Source organism: Pistacia vera, unplaced genomic scaffold (genome assembly GCF_008641045.1).
Source record: "Pistacia vera cultivar Batoury unplaced genomic scaffold, PisVer_v2 Contig126, whole genome shotgun sequence".
NCBI classification, from domain to species: Eukaryota; Viridiplantae; Streptophyta; class Magnoliopsida; order Sapindales; family Anacardiaceae; genus Pistacia; species Pistacia vera.
In genome coordinates this window covers 326,167-347,013 of record NW_022195314.1, presented here as the reverse complement: position 1 = coordinate 347,013, position 20,847 = coordinate 326,167, and the positions used below count along the sequence as shown (strand labels likewise).

General features: G+C 32.3%; 1 protein-coding gene across 1 annotated transcript; it reads left to right on the top strand.

Annotated features, from left to right (window-relative positions):
• The first annotated feature begins 9,599 nt into the window (after positions 1 to 9,599).
• On the top strand, positions 9,600 to 13,064 carry LOC116120509 (plant UBX domain-containing protein 4-like). Its single transcript, XM_031406455.1, has 4 exons — positions 9,600 to 9,802; positions 11,351 to 11,642; positions 12,020 to 12,115; positions 12,348 to 13,064. Exons 1-4 carry the CDS (start codon positions 9,654 to 9,656, stop codon positions 12,726 to 12,728), a joined length of 918 nt encoding a protein of 305 aa, XP_031262315.1. The 5' UTR covers positions 9,600 to 9,653; the 3' UTR covers positions 12,729 to 13,064.
• Positions 13,065 to 20,847: the final 7,783 nt, after the last annotated feature.

Sequence of the window (20,847 nt, the reverse complement as noted above, 5' to 3'; positions counted from 1 at the left end):
TCAGCTCTTCACACTTTCACAGTTGACAGTTCACATTGTTCACAATCGAGCTCCACCTCTCCGACAGTCAATTGTCAACGGCAGCTCATCTTCACCAGCACCAGGTAACTGTCGCCTTATTGACGTACATTCTAGCAACAAACGTTTAATTTTGTTTTGGTCAATGATGAATGAACACTTGATTTGAGTATCGAAGAATGAAGATATTAGTATATTATACTGAAGATTGAACAAGGAGGTACTGTAAGACAAACCAACAAACAAAAAAATGTTTGCTCTTCAGTTTAGCACACACATGAAAAATAGTAAGGGTTAATTATTAACAAACACTATAGCTTTACTCTTTTAACACAAAACTGAATATCCAAATTGGAATCATGAACATTTTGAAAATATTTTTTTACAATGCATGATTATGTAGTAATAATGTATATATATCTATTTCACTGCGACATATTCCATTAGACATAGTTGGTTGATTGCGGTCAATTGCCACAATGATGTTGTGGCTTTATGTGGACATCTTGAAGTATTTGAATTTCTTATGTTTACACAATACACACATATGTCATGCAAGAATTAATCAAACATATTGAATCTTTAATTTAATTTATGAAGATATTTTCGATTATGATCGATACTAACTTATTTGTTATTTGTGTCGCCAGGGTAGAGATCAAGATTAAAGACAAAGAATATGTCATCATCTAGGTCTTGTCAAAAATTTGCTTCCATGGATGTTTCACAATCTTTTCGAGGAAGGAACGATATAGCATGGGAACATGTTAATGAGGGCGTGAATGAAAATGGGAAGAAGATATTAACATGTCTTTACTGTGGCAAGATAATCAGAGGTGGAGGAATTTATCGAGTGAAACTGCATCTAAAGGGTATAAAGGGAGAAGTTGGAAAGTGCTCTAAAATTCATTTCGATGTTAAATTAAGATTAAAGAAGCACTAAATGAAATTGGGGCCAAGAATAAATAAAAAGTTGAACTTCGTAAGAATGTCAATCTTTATAGAGCCAGTGTACAACAATTTGACGGTGATGTGTTAGATGAAGATCAAGAGTGTGAAGAGGTTTCTCCATGTCCAACTCCAACTTCAACTTCAAGCACTAAGAGAAAAAGATCTATTCGGATAGGTGATTATTTTGCTCCGAGGACTAAGCCTGGGTCTCAGCCTTCAATTAATAGTGTTTTAGCCGAAAAAGAAGCTAAGTGGAGAGCATACATGACTGTTGCAAGGTTATTTTCTGATTCTTACATCCCAATTAATGTTATTAATTCAATTTATTTTCAACCTATGGTGGATGCTATAATTGCAATTGGTCATGGGTATAAAATCTCATAATTTACGTGTAAATTTATTGAGAGATGCTAGGAAAGAAGTGCAATTATTTGTTGATGGTTACAAGAAAACTTGGGAGGATGTTAGATGTACTTTAATGGTTGATGGTTGGACAGATAATTCATATAGGTTGTTGATTAATTTTCTAGTATACTGTCCTAAATGTGTGTGTTTTGTGAAAACAGTGGATGCTTTAGATGTTGTAAAGGATGCTACAACATTGTTCAGCTTGTTTGAGTAAATAGTTTTATAGGTTGGACCTAACAATATTGTCCATCTTGTCACTGACAATGGAGCAAATTATAAAACTGCTGGAAGAATGTTGTTTGAAAAATATAGCAGTATTACTTGGTCTCCTTGTGTAGCACATTGCATTAATTTGATGCTGAAAGACATAGCTGAGATGAGTCACATAATTAGCCTTTTGAGACGTGCATCTGAGGTTACAAAGTTTGTGTATAATCATTCATTTGTGCTAGCTTTGCTGAGGAAAAAAACAGGTTATATACCTTTACCTCATATGTTTATAATTTACATTGTTAAGTCATATTATATATATACATTTTTTAATAATTTACTAAGTACTAACATCTATTGTCTATCACTTGAATAAGGTTGGACAGAAATTATGCGCCTAGGTGCAACTAGTTTTGCCACAACTTTCATTGCATTGAACAGCCTACATCAGCACAAACATGACTTGCAATCTATGGTGACAGATAGAAATTTTGTGGAGTCTCGATACGCAAAAACTGATAAAGGCGAAGCCTTTATTTCCATAGTTCTAGATAACCAATTCTGGGATGACATTGGTATAATTTCCAAAGTTGTGAGTCCATTGATGTGTATGCTCCAGATTGTAGTCTCTGATGAGAGGCCTTTAATAGCATATGTGCATGATGGCATGTACAGAACGAGGAGATGGGGATCAAGAAGCTGTTTAAGAATAAGAAAAATTTGTACAAGCCTTATACAACAATTATTAAGATGCGCTAGGATAGGATGTTGCACCGTAATATTCATGTAGCAGCATATTATTTGAATCCTGCTTTTAAATATGACAAAGATACTTTTTTCCAAAATACCTGATGTCATGTATGGTTTCCTTGACACTATTGACAGTAAAGCAAGTGCATTCAAAATGAGCAAGACAACATTACTAGAAGAGAGTAGATTATATCGAGACCATCTAGAAAACTTTTATGTGAGCTTGCTCTTCAAACTTGCAAAACTACACAGCCGGGTATGTAATAATTATTAACTTTTTAAAGTCTAATTTTTAAGTTATAAAATTGTGTTCATTTCTTATGTAATTTATATTTTTATTCTGAATTAGATAAATGGTGAAGGACATTTGGGTTTAGTGCTCCAAATTTGCAAAAGTTTGCAATCAAAATTCTAAGTCAAACTTTGGCCTCTTCCAGATGTGAGCGAAATTGGAATATTTTTTAACGCATACATACTAAAAAGAGGAACAGGTTTGAGCATCTACGGTTGAATGATTTGGTTTTCACTCATTATAACTTGCGTTTGCAAAATAAGTATAAAACCTTCTTCATTTTGTTATTTTCATTGATGTCTTTATTGGTCATGATTTGAACATTTAATTCTCCTATTTTAGGAGTTGTTACAAGAAAATTACTTATGATTATGTTGATTATGAGAGTATTGATAAAACTAAATTGTGGATAGTTGATGAGGAAGAGGAGGTTGGTGAGCTTAATTATGATGAATTGGAACAATCATTATATGTAGAAGAAGCTATTCCTATAGATGGTGGTAATCACCCTTCTTATCATGACTCAACAGATGCCTTAGAAGGTTGTTTCCAATTTTTTAAGCAATTTCAATTTGGTAGCAGCTAGTTTATATTCAATTAGTTTAAATGAGAAGATTTAATTTATGATTTTCCTTTTTTGCTAGAATTTTTTGTAGATGATATTGCCGATGTTAATAATGATGACAATCATCTGTCAGATGGTGGGTGAACTGTGAATTTTAATTGAGGATGGAAAGATGGATTGAAGATCATTGGGTGAAGATCATTTTTTGTTAGAATGTTGAAGTGTTGAACAACTATTATGTGATTTCTTCCTTCGTTTTGTTATTTTAATTTATAATTTGTTGTATTATTCATATAATGATGTTTGATGATGCTTTGCTAAAGACTTTTTATACAGGAGTTTATGATTTGGATCCAAATTCTAAAATTTTGCATTCTGTGAACAGTAATGTGATGACATCATCATGCTTACATCAGCATGATGATGTCACCGGTTGAACAGCTAGCTTGTCGGGTTTTGTCTCGGGTCGGTTTTTAAAACATTGATAATTTGTATGTATAACATTATTCTTTATTTAATTAGATATCATAATACTGTTTTCAAATTAATTGATTATGCTAATTTTTTTCTTTTAAAATGTAACTTTAAAACAGGTTGGGGAAGTTAATTAAAACTATGCCCAATCTGTGGTTTAAATATTATTTTTGAAAAACGTCTTTAGCAACGCGGCAAAATCAGGAATAATATTGTTAAATAAATCATATAAAAGAAATGATACTGACATAAAAAGAAAAAAACCCATAAAAAAAAAAAAAAGCCATTTTCTTGACTTTTGGTCTGAACCTAAAATCTTCCACTGGAGTCTCCCCTTCGTCGAATTTCGTCACTTCAGCCTTCACCGTCAACTGCTTAGTTCGTTGTCAGCTGGGGTACTGCAAATCTCCTCCTATTTCACGATATTATCTATCCTCTCTTCACTCTTCTTCACCGCCGGTCTACTCTGTTCAGCCGTCATCATCGATCTCGAAGCTACATCGTCGATCTCGTCTTCTTCTTGCCCATGAACTGTCGCCTCTTCATCACATTTGCTTGATCTCAGCTCTTCACATTTTCACAGTTCACACTGTTCACAATCGAGCTCCGCCTCTCAGACAGTCAACTGTCAACGGCAGCTCATCTTCACCAGCACTAGGTAACTGTCGCCTTACTGACGTACATTCCAACAACAAACATTTAATTTTGTTTTGGTCAATGATGAATAAACACTTGATTTGAGTATTGAAGAATGAAGATATTAGTATATTATACTGAAGACTGAACAGGGAGGTACTGTAAGACAAACCAACAAACAAAGAAACAAAAAAATGTTGCTCTTCAGTTTAGCATACACGTGAAAAATAATAAGGGTTAATTATTAACAAATACTATAGCTTTACTCTTTTAACACAAAACTGAATGTCCAAATTGGAATCATGAACATTTTGAAAATATTTTTTTACAATGCATGATTATGTAGTAATAATGTATATATATCTATTTCAGTGCGACATATTCCATTAGACATAGTTGGTTGATTGAGGTCAATTGCCACAATGATGTTGTGGCTTTATGTGGACATCTTGAAGTATTTGAATTTCTTATGTTTACACAATAAACACATATTCCATGCAAGAATTAATCAAACATACTGAATCTTTAATTTAATTTATAAAGATATTTTCGATTATGATCGATACTAACTTATTTGTTATTTGTGTCGCCAGAGTAGAGATCAAAATTAAAGACAAAGAATATGTCATCATCTAGGTCTTGTCAAAAATCTGCTTCCATGGATGTTTCACAATCTTTTCGAGGAATGAACGATATAGCATGGGGACATGTTAATGAGGGCGTGGATGAAAATGGGAAGAAGATATTAACATGTCTTTACTGTGGCAAGATAATCAGAGGTGGAGGAATTTATCGAGTGAAACTGCATCTAGAGGGTATAAAGGGAGAAGTTCGAAAGTGTTCTAAAGTTCATTTCGATGTTAAATTCAAGATTGAAGAAGCACTAAATGAAATTGGGGCCAAGAATAAATAAAAAGTTGAACTTCATAAGAATGTCAATCGTTATGGGCCAGTGTACAGCAAGTTGAGGGTGATGTGTTAGATGAAGATCAAGAGTGTGAAGAGGTTTCTCCATGTCCAACTCCAACTTCAACTTCAAGCACTAAGAGAAAAAGATCTATTGGGATAGGTGACTATTTTGCTCCGAGGACTAAGCTTGGGTCTCAGCCTTCAATTAAGAGTGTTTTAGCCGAAAAAGAAGCTAAGTGGGGAGCAGACATGGCTGTTGCAAGGTTATTTTCTGATTCTTACATCCCAATTAATGTTATTAATTCAATTTATTTTCAACCTATGGTGGATGCTATAATTGCAATTGGTCATGGGTATAAAATCTCAACTTACCATAATTTACGTGTAAATTTATTGAGAGATGCTAGGAAAGAAGTGCAATTATTTGTTGATGGTTACAAGAAAACTTGGAGGATGTTGGATGTACTTTAATGGTTGATGGTTGGACAGATAATTCACATAGGTTGTTGATTAATTTTCTAGTGTACTGTCCTAAAGGAGTGTGTTTTGTGAAATCAGTGGATGCTTTAGATGTTGTAAAGGATGCTACAACTTTGTTCAGCTTGTTTGAGGAAATAGTTTTATAGGTTGGACCTAACAATATTGTCCATCTTGTCACTGACAATAGAGCAAATTATAAAACTGCTGGAAGAATGTTGTTTGAAAAATATAACAGTATTACTTAGTCTCCTTGTACAACACATTGCATTAATTTGATGCTGAAAGACATAGCTGAGATGAGTCACATGGTTAGCCTTTCGAGACGTGCATCTGAGGTTACAAAGTTTGTGTATAATCATTCATTTGTGCTAGCTTTGCTGAGGAAAAAACAGGTTATACACCTTTACCTCATATATTTATAATTTACATTGTTAAGTCATATTATATATATACATTTTTTAATAATTTACTAAGTACTAATAGCTATTGTCTATCACTTGAATAAGGTTGAACAGAAATTATACGCCTAGGTGCAACCAGTTTTGCCACAACTTTCATTGCATTGAGCAGCCTACATCAGCACAAACATGACTTGCAATCTACGGTGACAGATAGAAATTTTGTGGAGTCTTGATATGCAAAAACTAATAAAGGCGAAGTCTTTATTTCCATAGTTCTAGATAACCGATTCTGGGATGACATTGGTATAATTTCCAAAGTTATGAGTCCATTGATGTGTATGCTCCAGATTGTAGTCTCAGATGAGAGGCCTTTAATAGCATATGTGCATGATGGCCTGTACAGAACGAGGGTGAGGATCAAGAAGCTATTTAAGAATAAGAAAAATTTGTACAAGCCTTATACAACAATTATTAAGATGCGCTAGGATAGGATGTTGCACCGTGATATTCATGTAGCAGCATATGATTTGAATCTTGCTTTTAAATATGACGAAGATACTTTTTTCCAAAAAACCTGAGGTCGTGTATGGTTTCCTTGACACTATTGACAGTAAAACAAGTGCATTCAAAATGAGCAAAACAACATTACTAGAGGAGAGTAGATTATATCGAGACCGTCTCGAAAACTTTTCTGTGAGCTTGCTCTTCAAACTTGCAAAACAACACGGCCGGGTATGTAATAGTTATTAACTTTTTAAAGTCTAATTTTTAAGTTATAAAATTGTGTTTATTTCTTATGTAATTTATATTTTTATTCTCAATTAGATAAATGGTGGAGGACATTTGGGTTTAGTGCTCCAAATTTGCAAAAGTTTGCAATCAAAATTCTAAGTCAAACTTTGGCCTCTTCCAGATGTGAGCGAAATTGGAATGTTTTTTAACGCATACATACTAAAAAGAGGAACAGATTGGAGCATCTACGGTTGAATGATTTGGTTTTTACTCACTATAACTTGCGTTTGCAAAATAAGTATAAAACCTTCTTCATTTTGTTATTTTCATTGATGTCTTTATTGGTCATGATTTGAACATTTAATTCTCCTATTTCAGGAGTTGTTACAAGAAAATTACTTATGATCCTGTTGATTATGAGAGTATTGATAAAACTGAATTGTGGATAGTTGATGAGGAAGAGGAGGTTGGTGAGCTTAATTATGATGAATTGGAACAATCATTATATGTAGAAGAAGCTATTCCTATATATTGTGGTAATCACCCTTCTTATCATGACTCAACAGATGCCTTAAAAGGTTGTTTCCAATTTTTTAAGCAATTTCAATTTGGTAGTAGCTAGTTTATATTCAATTAGTTTAAATGAGAAGATTTAACTTATGATTTTCCTTTTTTGCTAGAATTTTTTGTAGATGATGTTGCCGATATTAATAATGATGACAATTATCTATCAGATGGTGGGTGAACTGTGAATTTTAATTGAGAATGGAAAGATGGATTGAAGATCATTGGGTGAAAATCATTTTTTGTTAGAATGTTGAACAACTATTATGTGATTTCTTCCTTCATTTTGTTATTTTGATTTGTAATTTGTTGTATTATTGATGTAATGATGTTTGATGATATTTTGCTAAGAACTTTTTATTTAGAAGTTTATGATTTGAATCCAAATTCTAGAATTTTGCATTATGTGAACAGTAATATGATGATGTCATCATGTTGATATCATCATGATAATGTCATCGGTTGAACCAGTTGATTAAACTGGTCGACCCGAAACCCAGCCAACTTGTCGGGTTTTATCCCGGATCGGTTTTTAAAACATTGATAATTTGTATATATAACATTATTCTTTATTTAATTAGATATCATAATACTGTTTTCAAATTAATTGATTATGCTAATTTTTTTCTTTTAAAATGTAACTTTAAAACAGGTTGGGGAAGTTAATTAAAACTAAAATAAATTTTATGCCCAATCTGTGGTTTAAATATTATTTTTGAAAAACGTCTTTAGCAACGCGGCAAAATCAGGAGTAATATTGTTAAATAAATCATATAAAAGAAATGATACTGACATAAAAAGAAAAAAACCCATAAAAAAAAAAAAAAAACAAAAGGTAAACTAAATTAAAAACCATTTATAATATAATTTTTGAGATAATAAGGGATTCGTCCTAAGTCAAAACTATGATTCATTAATTTTAGAAAAAAAATATTTGATTTCCAATTTTTTACATGTAATAAGTTCAATTAAATTTTTATAACTTGGTCCTTAATTATTTATAACCTAACTAGCATATTTACTTTGTTATTGGACAATAATGGACATTATTATTGTTTTGGATATTTCTAAAATGGGTGTAATTGTAAATTTATAAAACTTATGGATATTTTTGAAAATTTCAGGGATAGCATTGCAACACACACAAAGATGAAAGAACTCAGAAAAATATAAAGAACACCCAAAGAAAGAGATTGAAAGAAAACTCTCTCAAAATAATACAACGCTTGGAATAAAATAACGTAACACTAGCTTCTTCATATAAGAGTTTACAAGTAGATTTAACGGTTCAGATCCATACAAATCCAATAAATTGGATGGCCAAGATTAATCATATCGGAATAAGAATTATAATCTTATTTTCCTACCTATTTTGGTGAGGAATATGTTAGAACATCTAGAAAGTTTTTGACATATTCTCATAATACTCTTTGGATCTAAGTCTCCCATCATCGATTGGGTCCAATGGATCTCTTAATTTGGGTTGGGCGTGATTGACACTTATCTTGGGTTAATGTAGCTCCACCTCTGTTTAACGATATACCTTAAATACAATCAATCAATTATAGAAAATGTATAAAAGCTTGTTTGGTTTGATTTACTGTATTTACTAGTTAAAAGAGTTTATTTAAAACAGTAAGCACTTATAAAAAAAAATTACGCTGTTTTAATGTATTTAAAAAGTACTTACAAGAATGTAAAGTACTAAAATTTTAACAATATCCCTACATAAGATTTATTTTACGTATTAAATACATTACTTAAAATAGTTAAATTTGAGATATAAAATTGAAATACACTAATATTATATTTATTATAATATTAAAAATATAACTTAGTTAAAATATTTTAGATGTAATTGTCCATGATTAGTTTATTTTAACTTTATTAACTTTATAAATAATTTCGTACTTTTATTTTGACTATTTAACATAAACAATACATATTGGGAATTTTTATTTTGTACTTGAGTCTTTTCAAACAAAAGGCATACAATAATTGTCAAAAATATAATTCATAATTGATTTTAATAATCAATTGTAAATCATTTTTAATTGCTTTTAATAATTAGATTGAATTCATTAATTAAATATTATTAACAAAATAATTTTATCTTCACTTAAGGAAACGCACTTATCCACGCGGTCATAGGGAGCGCGTTCATGTCACATTCTAAAATAAATAAATAAATAAATCACGCGTAAAAAATCTAAGAATCATTTTTCTCTGTTCGAGCTCCAGCTTCAATCAGAGAAACCGATCCATGGCGTCACGTGACAAGAAACCAGCGAAGTCATCGAGTAGCCGTACCGGCGGTATAAGAACCCTCTCCGATCTGAACCGGAGGACCGGACCTGACTCCGATTCCGACTCCGATAGTCCTCAAGAATACTACACTGGCGGTGAAAAGAGGTCTAATTTCTTGACTTGAATCTTTTCTGTGTATTTAATGAAAATTTGACTCATAATAATCATATTTTAGTGTATTTTCTTTGTTTTTATTAATTGAGGTAACTCAATTCGGAACTATCGATTCTTGATGTCAATTAGTTTTTGTTTGTTATATCATAAGTAGTATGTTTGGTTGCTAAGTTTATTGGAGAAAAGAAAGATTTATTAGTGTTAAAAATGTTTGGTGTAGGATGAATTTTATTGCTTTGAGTTAGCTATCAAGAACTTGAGATGTGAATTTGAAAAGTTTATGGAAAAAATCTGAAGGAAGAACTTAATCATGTGAGTTGGTTAAGTTTATATTAGGAGAAGCATTGGAGTCAACCTTGTGGTTTCTTGCTTTTGAAGACACCTCGTTTGTTAAAGTTCAATTCATCATGTGCTTTGAGGAGATTAAGTTGGGAAATTCGGTGTTATTAGTTGAATGATTAACAGGTTTTTTATTTTTTTTTAAAGGGAATTCTCAAGATTCGAACCTTAGCCTTAATGTCAAGTTAAATTGAGTTGGAAGAATTGTTACATTTTGTTGTGGTGTGGAAATAAACTTTTTGATGCAGTTCTTGAGTTTTGACTAAATTATTGTGGATGAGTAGGGTTAAGAGTTTGTTATTTTTTGGCGATGGACGGATTTGAACTTTTCTCCTGGATTTTTACAAAGGCTTTATTGAGAGAGTTGGAAGGGTTTGGAATATAGATGAAAGGAGATTTAAAAGTAGAGTTGTCCTATTTATGGTTTGTGATTGTGGATAGATTATGCTACTTTAGAAAAAATTATAGCAGGAAACTCTTTATTTGTATAATTTGTATGACTCCAAGAAGGTACAAAAGCTGATTAAGGGATGATTCAGTTACTTTTCAAATGTTAAACGATTCAAACATAAACCAGCTGTGCTTTGCAACCTGACACTTGTGTTGTTGCATAGTTCAACAATGGCTGTCTTATCTTACAACGTAGACAGAATTGTATGGTATATTAACATGTTACGTACATGTAGTCAACATGAATTATGGGGCAGTGAACCCACTTTCCCCTGGATACTGTGCTGGGGCACTATGTTTTATGATAAAAAAAATTGCTCCAACTGGATGATGCTGATTATCTTTAATTGACCTGTTTTTCCGCTTTAGACTGAATGTGTAGATGAAAATTGTAAGCAGACCACAAACTATTAGTTTTCTTACTACGTAATTGTGGCATGCTTTAAGTTAGTTATGGGCAGATCTAATACATCTTTAGTCTCCATAGTTTGCCTTTACAGGTATATAACTGCATGTTGACTGATTCCATGAACAAACATTTGTAAGGGCATTGTCTTATAAAACATTCTATTCTCTGTTGCAGCTGACATATTTCCAATTATTTCCTTGATGGTGTTAACTAAACTTGTATCAAGCTTGATCTGCTAATGTTTGTGGATCATTTCATTTATTTGGTTTGCCAAGTATAATCATTTGATTCATATTGAAACCTTTACTGGGTGGCTAACATTTGAGATTGTAATTTTGCAGTGGTATGCTTGTTCAAGATCCTTCAAAGGGTAATCCTAATGATGTTGATGCAATTTTCAATCAAGCGAGGGAACTGGGAGCTGTAGAAGGGCCTGTTGAACATCTTGGTCCATCATCAAGCTCTCGGAGCTTTACTGGAACTGGTAGATTACTCTCAGGGGAAAGCGTACCATCTGTACCTCAGCAGCCTGAGCCTGTCATTCACAACATTGTTTTCTGGACCAATGGTTTTACTGTAAATGATGGCCCTTTGAGGAGTTTGGATGATCCTGAAAATGCATCTTTCTTGGAGGTAATGACAATTAGGTCTAGTGCTATATAGCAGAAGAGGGGAGGAAAGAAATTATATTGTTATTTTGGAGATCGATAATCTGCAGTTTAAATCTTTTTGCATAGTGGCTTATTATTACTGTGAAAATATTTATGGGAAGTATTGAATGTTCAATTTTTATTCTTATCTTCCCCGCTCTGCACAACTAGTGTGGGTTCTTCTGCTACTCTACAGATTTGTAATTTTGTGTACATTTCTACATTCTTTCTCACCATGGAGTGGACTATTAGTATTATTGGCCTGTTGGGCTTGTCTCCTGTATGGTTGTATTTGCTTTTCTTATTGTAATTCTGACTTAATTATGATATTTGTTCATGAGGTTTTATATTTCTTTGCAGAGCATCAAAAAGTCTGAGTGTCCAAAAGAGCTAGAACCTGCAGATAGAAGGTCCTCAGTTCATGTCAATCTGATAAAGAAGGATATGAAGTGCCCAGTAAGTGTCTAACTTCCATTGCTTTGAACTGAAATTATACACTCTGGGGCCAAACATATATGGTTTTAGCGATGGGATGTCCCAGTTATGGTATTCTATTGAATGGTTTTTTCTTATCCAAAAATGTATCACGTTATTTTTTCGTATGCTTGTGATGGAACTTGATGAATTTTCTGAACTTATACTCGAGGATGTGAATATGCCACCATTCTTGACATTTATTTCCTTTCAGGAACAAGAGAAGCGGCATGTTCCATTTCAGGGTGTAGGAAGAACTTTAGGAAGTACCAGTACTCCAGCTGCACCTGAACCAACTGTTGGTTCCACTGCTCCCGACACTGCTCAAACCCCTTCTGAGGATCTGGTTGTGGATGACAAGCTGCCATCAACGTCAATTCAGATTAGGTTGGCCGATGGAACCCGCATGATAGCACAATTCAATCTCCACCATACAATCAATGACATTCATGCTCACATCGACGCATCTAGACCTGGTAATGCAAGAAATTATCAACTGCAGATGATGGGATTCCCCCCTAAAGTTCTTGCAGACCGTTCTCAGACAATAGAGCAGGCTGGCCTTGCCAATTCAGTGGTTCTCCAGAAACTCTAATCAAGCTCTATGCTCTCCGGTCAATCTCTACTGCTTATTGTTAATGGAACATATATTCAAACTTAAAAAACTCAGTGTCTATTACTTCTATACATAGAGAAGGATTTTAGTGACTGGTTAATGAGGTTGATTCTTAATGTTTGTCACTGTACAATATTGTTTTGTTTTCTTCTTTGCTAGAATCCTTACATCCTCAAAATATGTCCAATTCTTGTTAGTTTAACTTGCATATCTTCCCCCTTTACGGTTTGAAGTCGCATGGCTGAATAAGATTTGTACAGCAGGAAAAAAATTGTATTGTTCAGAATCGATCTCATCTCGTCATTGTTCTAGTTACCCGATGTTGTATTACGAAGAACCTTTCTTGTTTCTGAATGATTGTGCTAGTGAGTGACATAATTTTCTATATCTACTTGCAGCTGGTGTATTATTTTTCATTTCAATCAAGTTCTCCTGCTGATTAAGTAAACGCCTTCTGGAAGTTCACAGTTGAGCCGTTGAACCTAAGTTCGCTTTGCCTAGACTTTGCCTGGTCCTGGCTCCTGAGCAAGTTTTATAACTCCAAAAAAAAAAAAAAAAAAATCAATTATTTCTTACTTTATTAGAAAAATACATCAAAAGAATTAAAAAAAAATATTTCTAAATTTTTTAATAATGTATATAATTAGAAAAATCAATGTGTATAAAGTGTTTTTTATAGGTGAATGTAGTCCCACTCTTTTTTTTTTTTGAGAAACTGACTTAAGAAAAATTATGACTAAATAACAATAGTTTATATACAAAAGGAAAATAATATATCTAATTAATATGAGATAAATATAAACATGTTACAACACATCTATTGTTTCTAATATGATTCATATTTCAAGTCCTAGTAGAATCTCAATTCCTAATGGAATCCTTATAATTTTATTTCTATTTACAATTGTATTCTTTATTAAATAGTTTTCTTAAAGACATACAATCTTACATAGAAATAAATAGGGAAGTGAATCACAACATCTAACACTTTATAACTAGAAGGATTAGATACAAAAATACCTAATTTATCAGGTATGGCTGGTTTCCTCCTGTATTTGCCTGAAGAGTTAATGGACTTGTTTGAAGATTTCATTGACGTGGTTGAAGATTTCATGCACTTGGTTGGAGATTTCATGCACTTGGTTGGAGATTTCTTATACTTCGCTATAGGATTTGGTTGGTTTTTGTTAGATGCTTTGTACTTTGTTGCTGACATTTTGATTGATCTTTGTATATTCCCCTTTTTCTTCTTGCTTGAAGATTACACTTGGCTCTTGTATTCAATAGATATTGAGTTTGAGGATTAGGACTATAAATTGGTTACATGTTCATGAGATTGATTCATATAATTTGTCGCTGGTTAGAATTACAGCAATTATATGCATTATAAAAGATGCACATTAGACGGTGTTTCAATAATAATACTATATTCAATCTGATATGACATTATATACTGCTTTTGTGATTGTTATTATTTTTTGTTGTGAAATTCACTTAAATATTGATATACTTTTACTTTGAACTTGTTATGCATCTTTTTTTTTTCTTCTTGTGATCGAGGTTGTTCAAGCCAGTTTATATATACTCGAGGCCTGACTAATTAAGACTCTTAAGTTAACAATTGGATAAACTTTTAGTGATCATCCTATTAACAGTCGAAAGAATCAACTTAGATCTCTTGATATATATTTAAAGTCTTATCACCCAACTAGCCTCAAGGTTCTTGTCATGCATCTTGGCATATAGCTTGTATTACAATTTACACGGCATAGAGTTATCATAATCTCCATTGAAGGTGGCATGGATGGCACTAAAAAATGCAGCATGTCGGCCAAATCAAACTACTGGATCGATTTTGTTCGCAAATAAAATTGTTGGGTCATGGGGACCCCTCAACCTCAATGTGCTTGGCAAGCGTCACATGAAAAGGCTTACCATAAATCAGTACCAGTCGTGAAGATTGATAGATGATAGATGTTTTTTTTTTTTTTTTTTTTTTTCATACCCAATTTCAGACGAATGAAGTACATTTGTGGAGGAAGGTCTTGTCATGGGGGGACACAAATATTAAAGCTATAGCACCATTGAAAAGCTATAGGCTATAGCCGTTTCAATTTTCTTTCTTTAATTTGCAGCAAATTATGAATCAAATCAGGAAACATCAATTATGTTACAGCCACTTCGAGCTAGTGTATGCCAAATGTCAATTGCAATTTCAGCTCTACTTCTTATATCATTAATTAAACAATAAAAAAAAATTGCTTTTGCTTACTTCCATGGTGGTGATTCACTTGGAACAGGTGAGCTAGGACCCATATTATTCGAGTCCCTCGGTTTCTGGGTATTGAATATTGATGATAGCTAAACTAAGAAGGGATAATTATTAAAAGTTTATCTGACTGTTAATTCAGAGTCTTAAAAAATTAGTTAAAATACGGTAACTTATATAAACACTAAAATATAAAAAAAAAAAAAAAAAAAAAACCTATAAGTTGACTCCATGGTTTAAGTAATTACCTTATTGGGAACAAAAAGCGAATCTTAAGAACCAAATATAATAAGCATATTTTGTACATAACATTACCCAAACAAGGATTCTAATTATATAGAGGCTTTAAGAAAGAGTTGTACTGTGAATGAAGAATCCATTTATTTCAACGATATGCATGTGGTTAGTGATCAATGGCATCTACGTTTTGTTTGGTATAATTTTATGGAAAACGAGAAGAAAATGAAGTTTATCTCAAGATAATTTGGGCAAGTGGGAGGACATTTATTCATTATATTTTGTAGTATCTTCTTGTTCCACTCATAATCTTTAAAGCTAGCAACTAGCACAAATGGACGAGGGAGGCCGCCAGCTTTAAAATCAAGCATGAATTTCAATTGATGGATTTGGATGATTGATTCTTGGGATAAAAGCAAGGAGATTTTTGGTATATATATATATAAGCTCTCCCATCATTGGTACTTAAGTGTTGTTGTTGCATGATGCTATCTATGGATAAACCATCATTAATTAGCGAGATAATACTCTTCAATTAGTCAACGATTGGATGTGGGTTGAAAGGGATTATTCCACATAATGTAAAAATTGAGGATGCAGTATTCAACATATGAAGGATGAATATATCTATTCATTTTATATCAAGGTGTATCTGAATTTTAGCTATGTATTATCAGATAAAAAAAAAAGTTTTGGAATAAGATCACTTGGTGTATTATATATATATATTATTATTTTATATATATATATATATACCTTTTTTCAACCTAATCAAATAAGATAAAATATAGTATATATTGTTGTTCAATTTCTTGCCCAATGAGAAGTATCGAGAACCTTGGGGAAACTCAACAAGGGTTTGTGGGAGACGAATGATATGAAAATGTGAAAATAAAATAATGTGAATAATAAATAAAGAGTAGACAAAAGAAATTTTTAAAGTGGTTTGGATGCAAAGTATAAATTTCGTTACGTCTATTGTTATCTTATTGTTTTCTTGTGATTTTTTGTGTACAAAGCTATTTGCTCTCAAGAGGCAATTGATTTTAGCTATTGGAGAAAATAAATTCAATCCCTCTTTGGGGTAAAAGACCCTATTTATATGTTTGCATAGACAACTTGTTCATGAAATAATCTCTCAAACATGACACATAGCTAACAAATCGCCCTTCGGAGACATGAACAACCCTCTCATTAGATGACATGCGACTTTGATGAAAGTCGCGTTAAACCTTATTGTGAAGAACTATGATAGTCTATCAATGAATAATCATTTCAAGGTGACACACAACCTGATAGTTGCACAACCATGGGAGATGTGGTACCATTCATACTATATGGATTATCATAAGATTTTAATGTAAAAAAAACTTTAAATTATAATTAATGCCTTTTAAAGAGTAGTTGACTTAAAAATTCAATGAGTAATACATATATACAAATTATTAATTATTTATATAAATTATTCACTAAAAATTGATGTGACTAATGTTTGTCATGTAATCTTTTAATTATTTTAATTTAAAGTCATCTAATCATATTAAAAAACATTAGTTTTAGGGAAAGTTGTATAAAAATTTGTATATGTAAATAATAATAACTTAATAACAACAAACAAATATGTTAATTAATTCAATAATGTTTTGTTTACGATGGTCATACAATAATAAAAATGAATAAAATTATATAAAATAATTATTTATCATTTATTTTTTATTGATTATATAATTAGTTGTAGACTCAACCGTAACTGTAAGTTTAGGATTGCTCTAATTAATCTGGTTAGTTTTATCACTTTTTTATCATTATATCATTTTCCCATCGTTTAAATATAAATCAAAGAGTGGGTGTCCAAATATATACGTTTGACAGATATATTGTTTTTTTAAATTAAGTGGATAAATAGAATATTCAATAATGAAGTGGGGCTAAAAAGTTGGGTTGATCAAGTACAGGTGATTATCACCAGATTAAACTGTTTCTTAAAAGTGGATTAGCTTTCTAATAACCCTATAAACAAAACAAAAGATGGGAGGGAGCTAGTTTGATCAAACTTTGAAAAGAGTAATAATTCTTGATTTGATTGCATGAGGATGAGGCCCTTCTTTTTATTTTTATATTTCAAAGTTTCATTTATTGAACATGTTGCAGCTGCTGCAGGCAGCAGCTAGCAATTGCAAGCTGTTTTGTTCTTTTTCCTCTTCTCTTCTCTTTTTTTTTTAGCTTTCTTTATGTCTGATCTATCATGCAACTGTTGATGGAAATGACGTAAAGTGAATCAGAAAAAAAAGAAAAAAAAAAAAAGCTTTTATTTTTATTTGCTTGAATTGGCGTAGGCCTCCCATTCCCTCTCCACCACCTTCTCATTCTCCACTCGCCACTGCGCGATTTACTTTTCTTCTTTCTTGAATTTTTACTTTTATTCTTTATCTTACGCTGTTTTGATGGATATGGATTCGCGTACTTCACTTTCATTACATTACACGCTTATTCGTCATTCTCTCTCTCTCTCTCTCTCTTTCAAACCCTAACCCTAATACTAACGCTAACGCTAAAGCTAAAGCTAAACCTAACCATGACTGACTGGCCCCCCCAGTTTTCTAATCACTCCTCAAAAGATTTTAAAAACAAATAAAAACAAAACATGGACAGAAGTTTGCAAGAAACCCTACATTAAACTCTTTCCTCTTGTCTTGATTCTATTCTTATGAATGGATGTCAAATCCCAAATCTCCTTCTGGTAGATAGGTTTGATTTGCTTTGTACGGTGAATCCCTTCCGCATCTACTGATGTGCTTGTTGAAAATCAACGGCCCTAATTAAGTTGTGCCAATTACCCTCGAGGAGATCGCCGGTCACTAACTATCTGATAGGCATAAATTTCAAGGCTAAATCATGAACCAGGAGAACGAACTCAAGTTGAATTTCTGCTACATTTTCGCCATAAAACATTGAGAAAATCAGAAAACAGACAGACCAACGGTTGTGTTAAGTTTATTGGAAAGTCAGTGTGTAGTGTATATTAACTTGCAGCAACTGTGTGCCATGGGTATAAAACCATGCACAAGTTAAATCACAAAAGAACTGGCAAAGCAGAGTTTATAATAATTACAATATGCTCTGGCTTTCTTTTGTGCAGTTAAATTCTTATCTTATATGAATATATTAGAGAACACGTGGGGTTATGTTATGGACACAAATATTAAAAGGACAAGAACGAATTACAGATGACACAAAATTTTAAAAGACGAGCAAGTTAACAGTGAATCTATAGTACTTCAAAATACTGTAAGAAGGAACTGGGGCTAGGGCACGGTGATTTTATTTCTTCGACCCATGAAGCTTTCCACTGGTATTGTAAGTGTCAATTTGTACAGAAATTACAGAGATGGTCCTCTTTCTGCTTCTGTGAATCACAAGTCGGGTCCCCCAGGTGTGACAATACAGAGGTAGAGTAGAATAAATTCGATTTCTTGCACCAATGAGAAGTATCGAGAACCTTTGGGGAAACTCAGACAAGGGTTTGTGGGAGACCGGAATGTGATACTGAACCAATGTGAAAAATAATAATAATGTGAATAAGTAAATAAATAGTAGACAAAAGAAATTTTTAAAGTGGTTTGGATGCAAAGTATAAATCTTACGTTACGTCTATTGTTATCTTATTGTTTTTCTTGTGCATTTTTATGTGTGTACAAAGGCTATTTGCTCTCAAACGAGGCAATTGATTTTAGTTATTGGAGAAAATGAAATTTCATATCCCCTCTTTGGGGTAAAAGACCCCTATTTATATTGTTTGCATAGACAAACTTGTTCATGAAATAATCCTCTCAACGCATGACACATAGCCTAACAAATCGCCCTTCCAGGAGACATGAAGCAACCCTCTCATAAGATGACATGCGACTTTGATGAAAGTTCAGCGTTAAACCTTATTGTTGAAGCAACCTATGATAGTCTTATCAATGAAGTAATCATTTCAAGCGTGACACACAACCTGAATAGTTGCACAACCATGGGAGATGTGGTACCAATTCATACTATATGGATTATCATAAGATTTTAATGTCTAAAAAAACTTTAAATTATAATTAATGCCTTTAAAAGAGTATGTTGACATAAAAACTTCAATGAGTAATACTATATATACAAATTATTAATTATTTATATAAATTATTCACTAAAAATTGATGTGACTTATATGTTTGTCATGTAATCTATTTTAATTATTTAATTAATTTTTAATTTAAAGTCATCTAATCATATTAAAAAACATTAGTTTGTAGGAGAAAGATTGTATAAAAAATTTGTATGTGAAATAGTATCATAACTTAATATAACAACAAACAAATATGTTAATTAATTCAATAATGTTTTGTTTACAATTGAGTCATACAATAAATAAAAATAAAATAAAATTTATATAAAATAACTATTTTATCATTTATTTTTTATTTGATTATATAATTAAGTAGTACGACTCAACAGTAACTGTAAGTTTAGAATTGCTCTAATTAATCTGGTTAGTTTTATCACTTATTTTATCATTATATCATTTGTCCCATCGTTTAAATATAAAATCAAAGAGTTGGTTGTCCAAATATATACGTTTGACAGATATATTGTTTGTTTTAAATTAAGTGGATACATAGAATTATTCAAATTAATTGAAGTGGGGCTAAAAAGTTGGGTTTGATCAAGTACAGGTGATTATCACCAGATTAAACTGTTTCTTAAAAGTGGATTAGCTTTCTAATAACCCTATAAACAAAACAAAAGATGGGAGGGAGCTAGTTTGATCAAACTTTGAAAAGAGTAATAATTCTTGATTTGATTGCATGAGGATGAGGCCCTTCTTTTTATTTTTATATTTCAAAGTTTCATTTATTGAACATGTTGCAGCTGCTGCAGGCAGCAGCTAGCAATTGCAAGCTGTTTTGTTCTTTTTCCTCTCTTCTTTCTTTCTTTCTTTATGTCTGATCTATCATGCAACTGTTGATGGAAATGACGTAAAGTGAATCAGAAAAAAGGAAAGCTTTTATTTGCTTGAATTGGCGTAGGCTTCCCATTCCCTCTCCACCACCTTCTCATTCTCCACTCGCCACTGCGCGATTTACTTTTCTTCTTTCTTGTATTTTACTTTTATTCTTTATCTTACGCTGTTTTGATGGATATGGATTCGCGTACTTCACTTTCATTACATTACACGCTTATTCGTCTTTCTCTCTCTCTCTCTCTCTCTTTCAAACCCTAACCCTAATACTAACGCTAACGCTAACGCTAAAGCTAAAGCTAAACCTAACCTTGACTGACTGGACCCCCCAGATTTCTAATCACTCCTCAAAAGATTTTAAAAACAAATAAAAACAAAACATGGACAGAAGTTTGCAAGAAACCCTACATTAAACTCTTTCCTCTTGTCTTGATTCTATTCTTATTAATGGATGTCAAATCCCAAATCTCCTTCTGGTAGATAGGTTTGATTTGCTTTGTACGGTGAATCCCTTCCGCATCTACTGATGTGCTTGTTGAAAATCAACGGCCCTAATTAAGTTGTGCCAATTACCCTCGTGGAGATCGCCGGTCACTAAC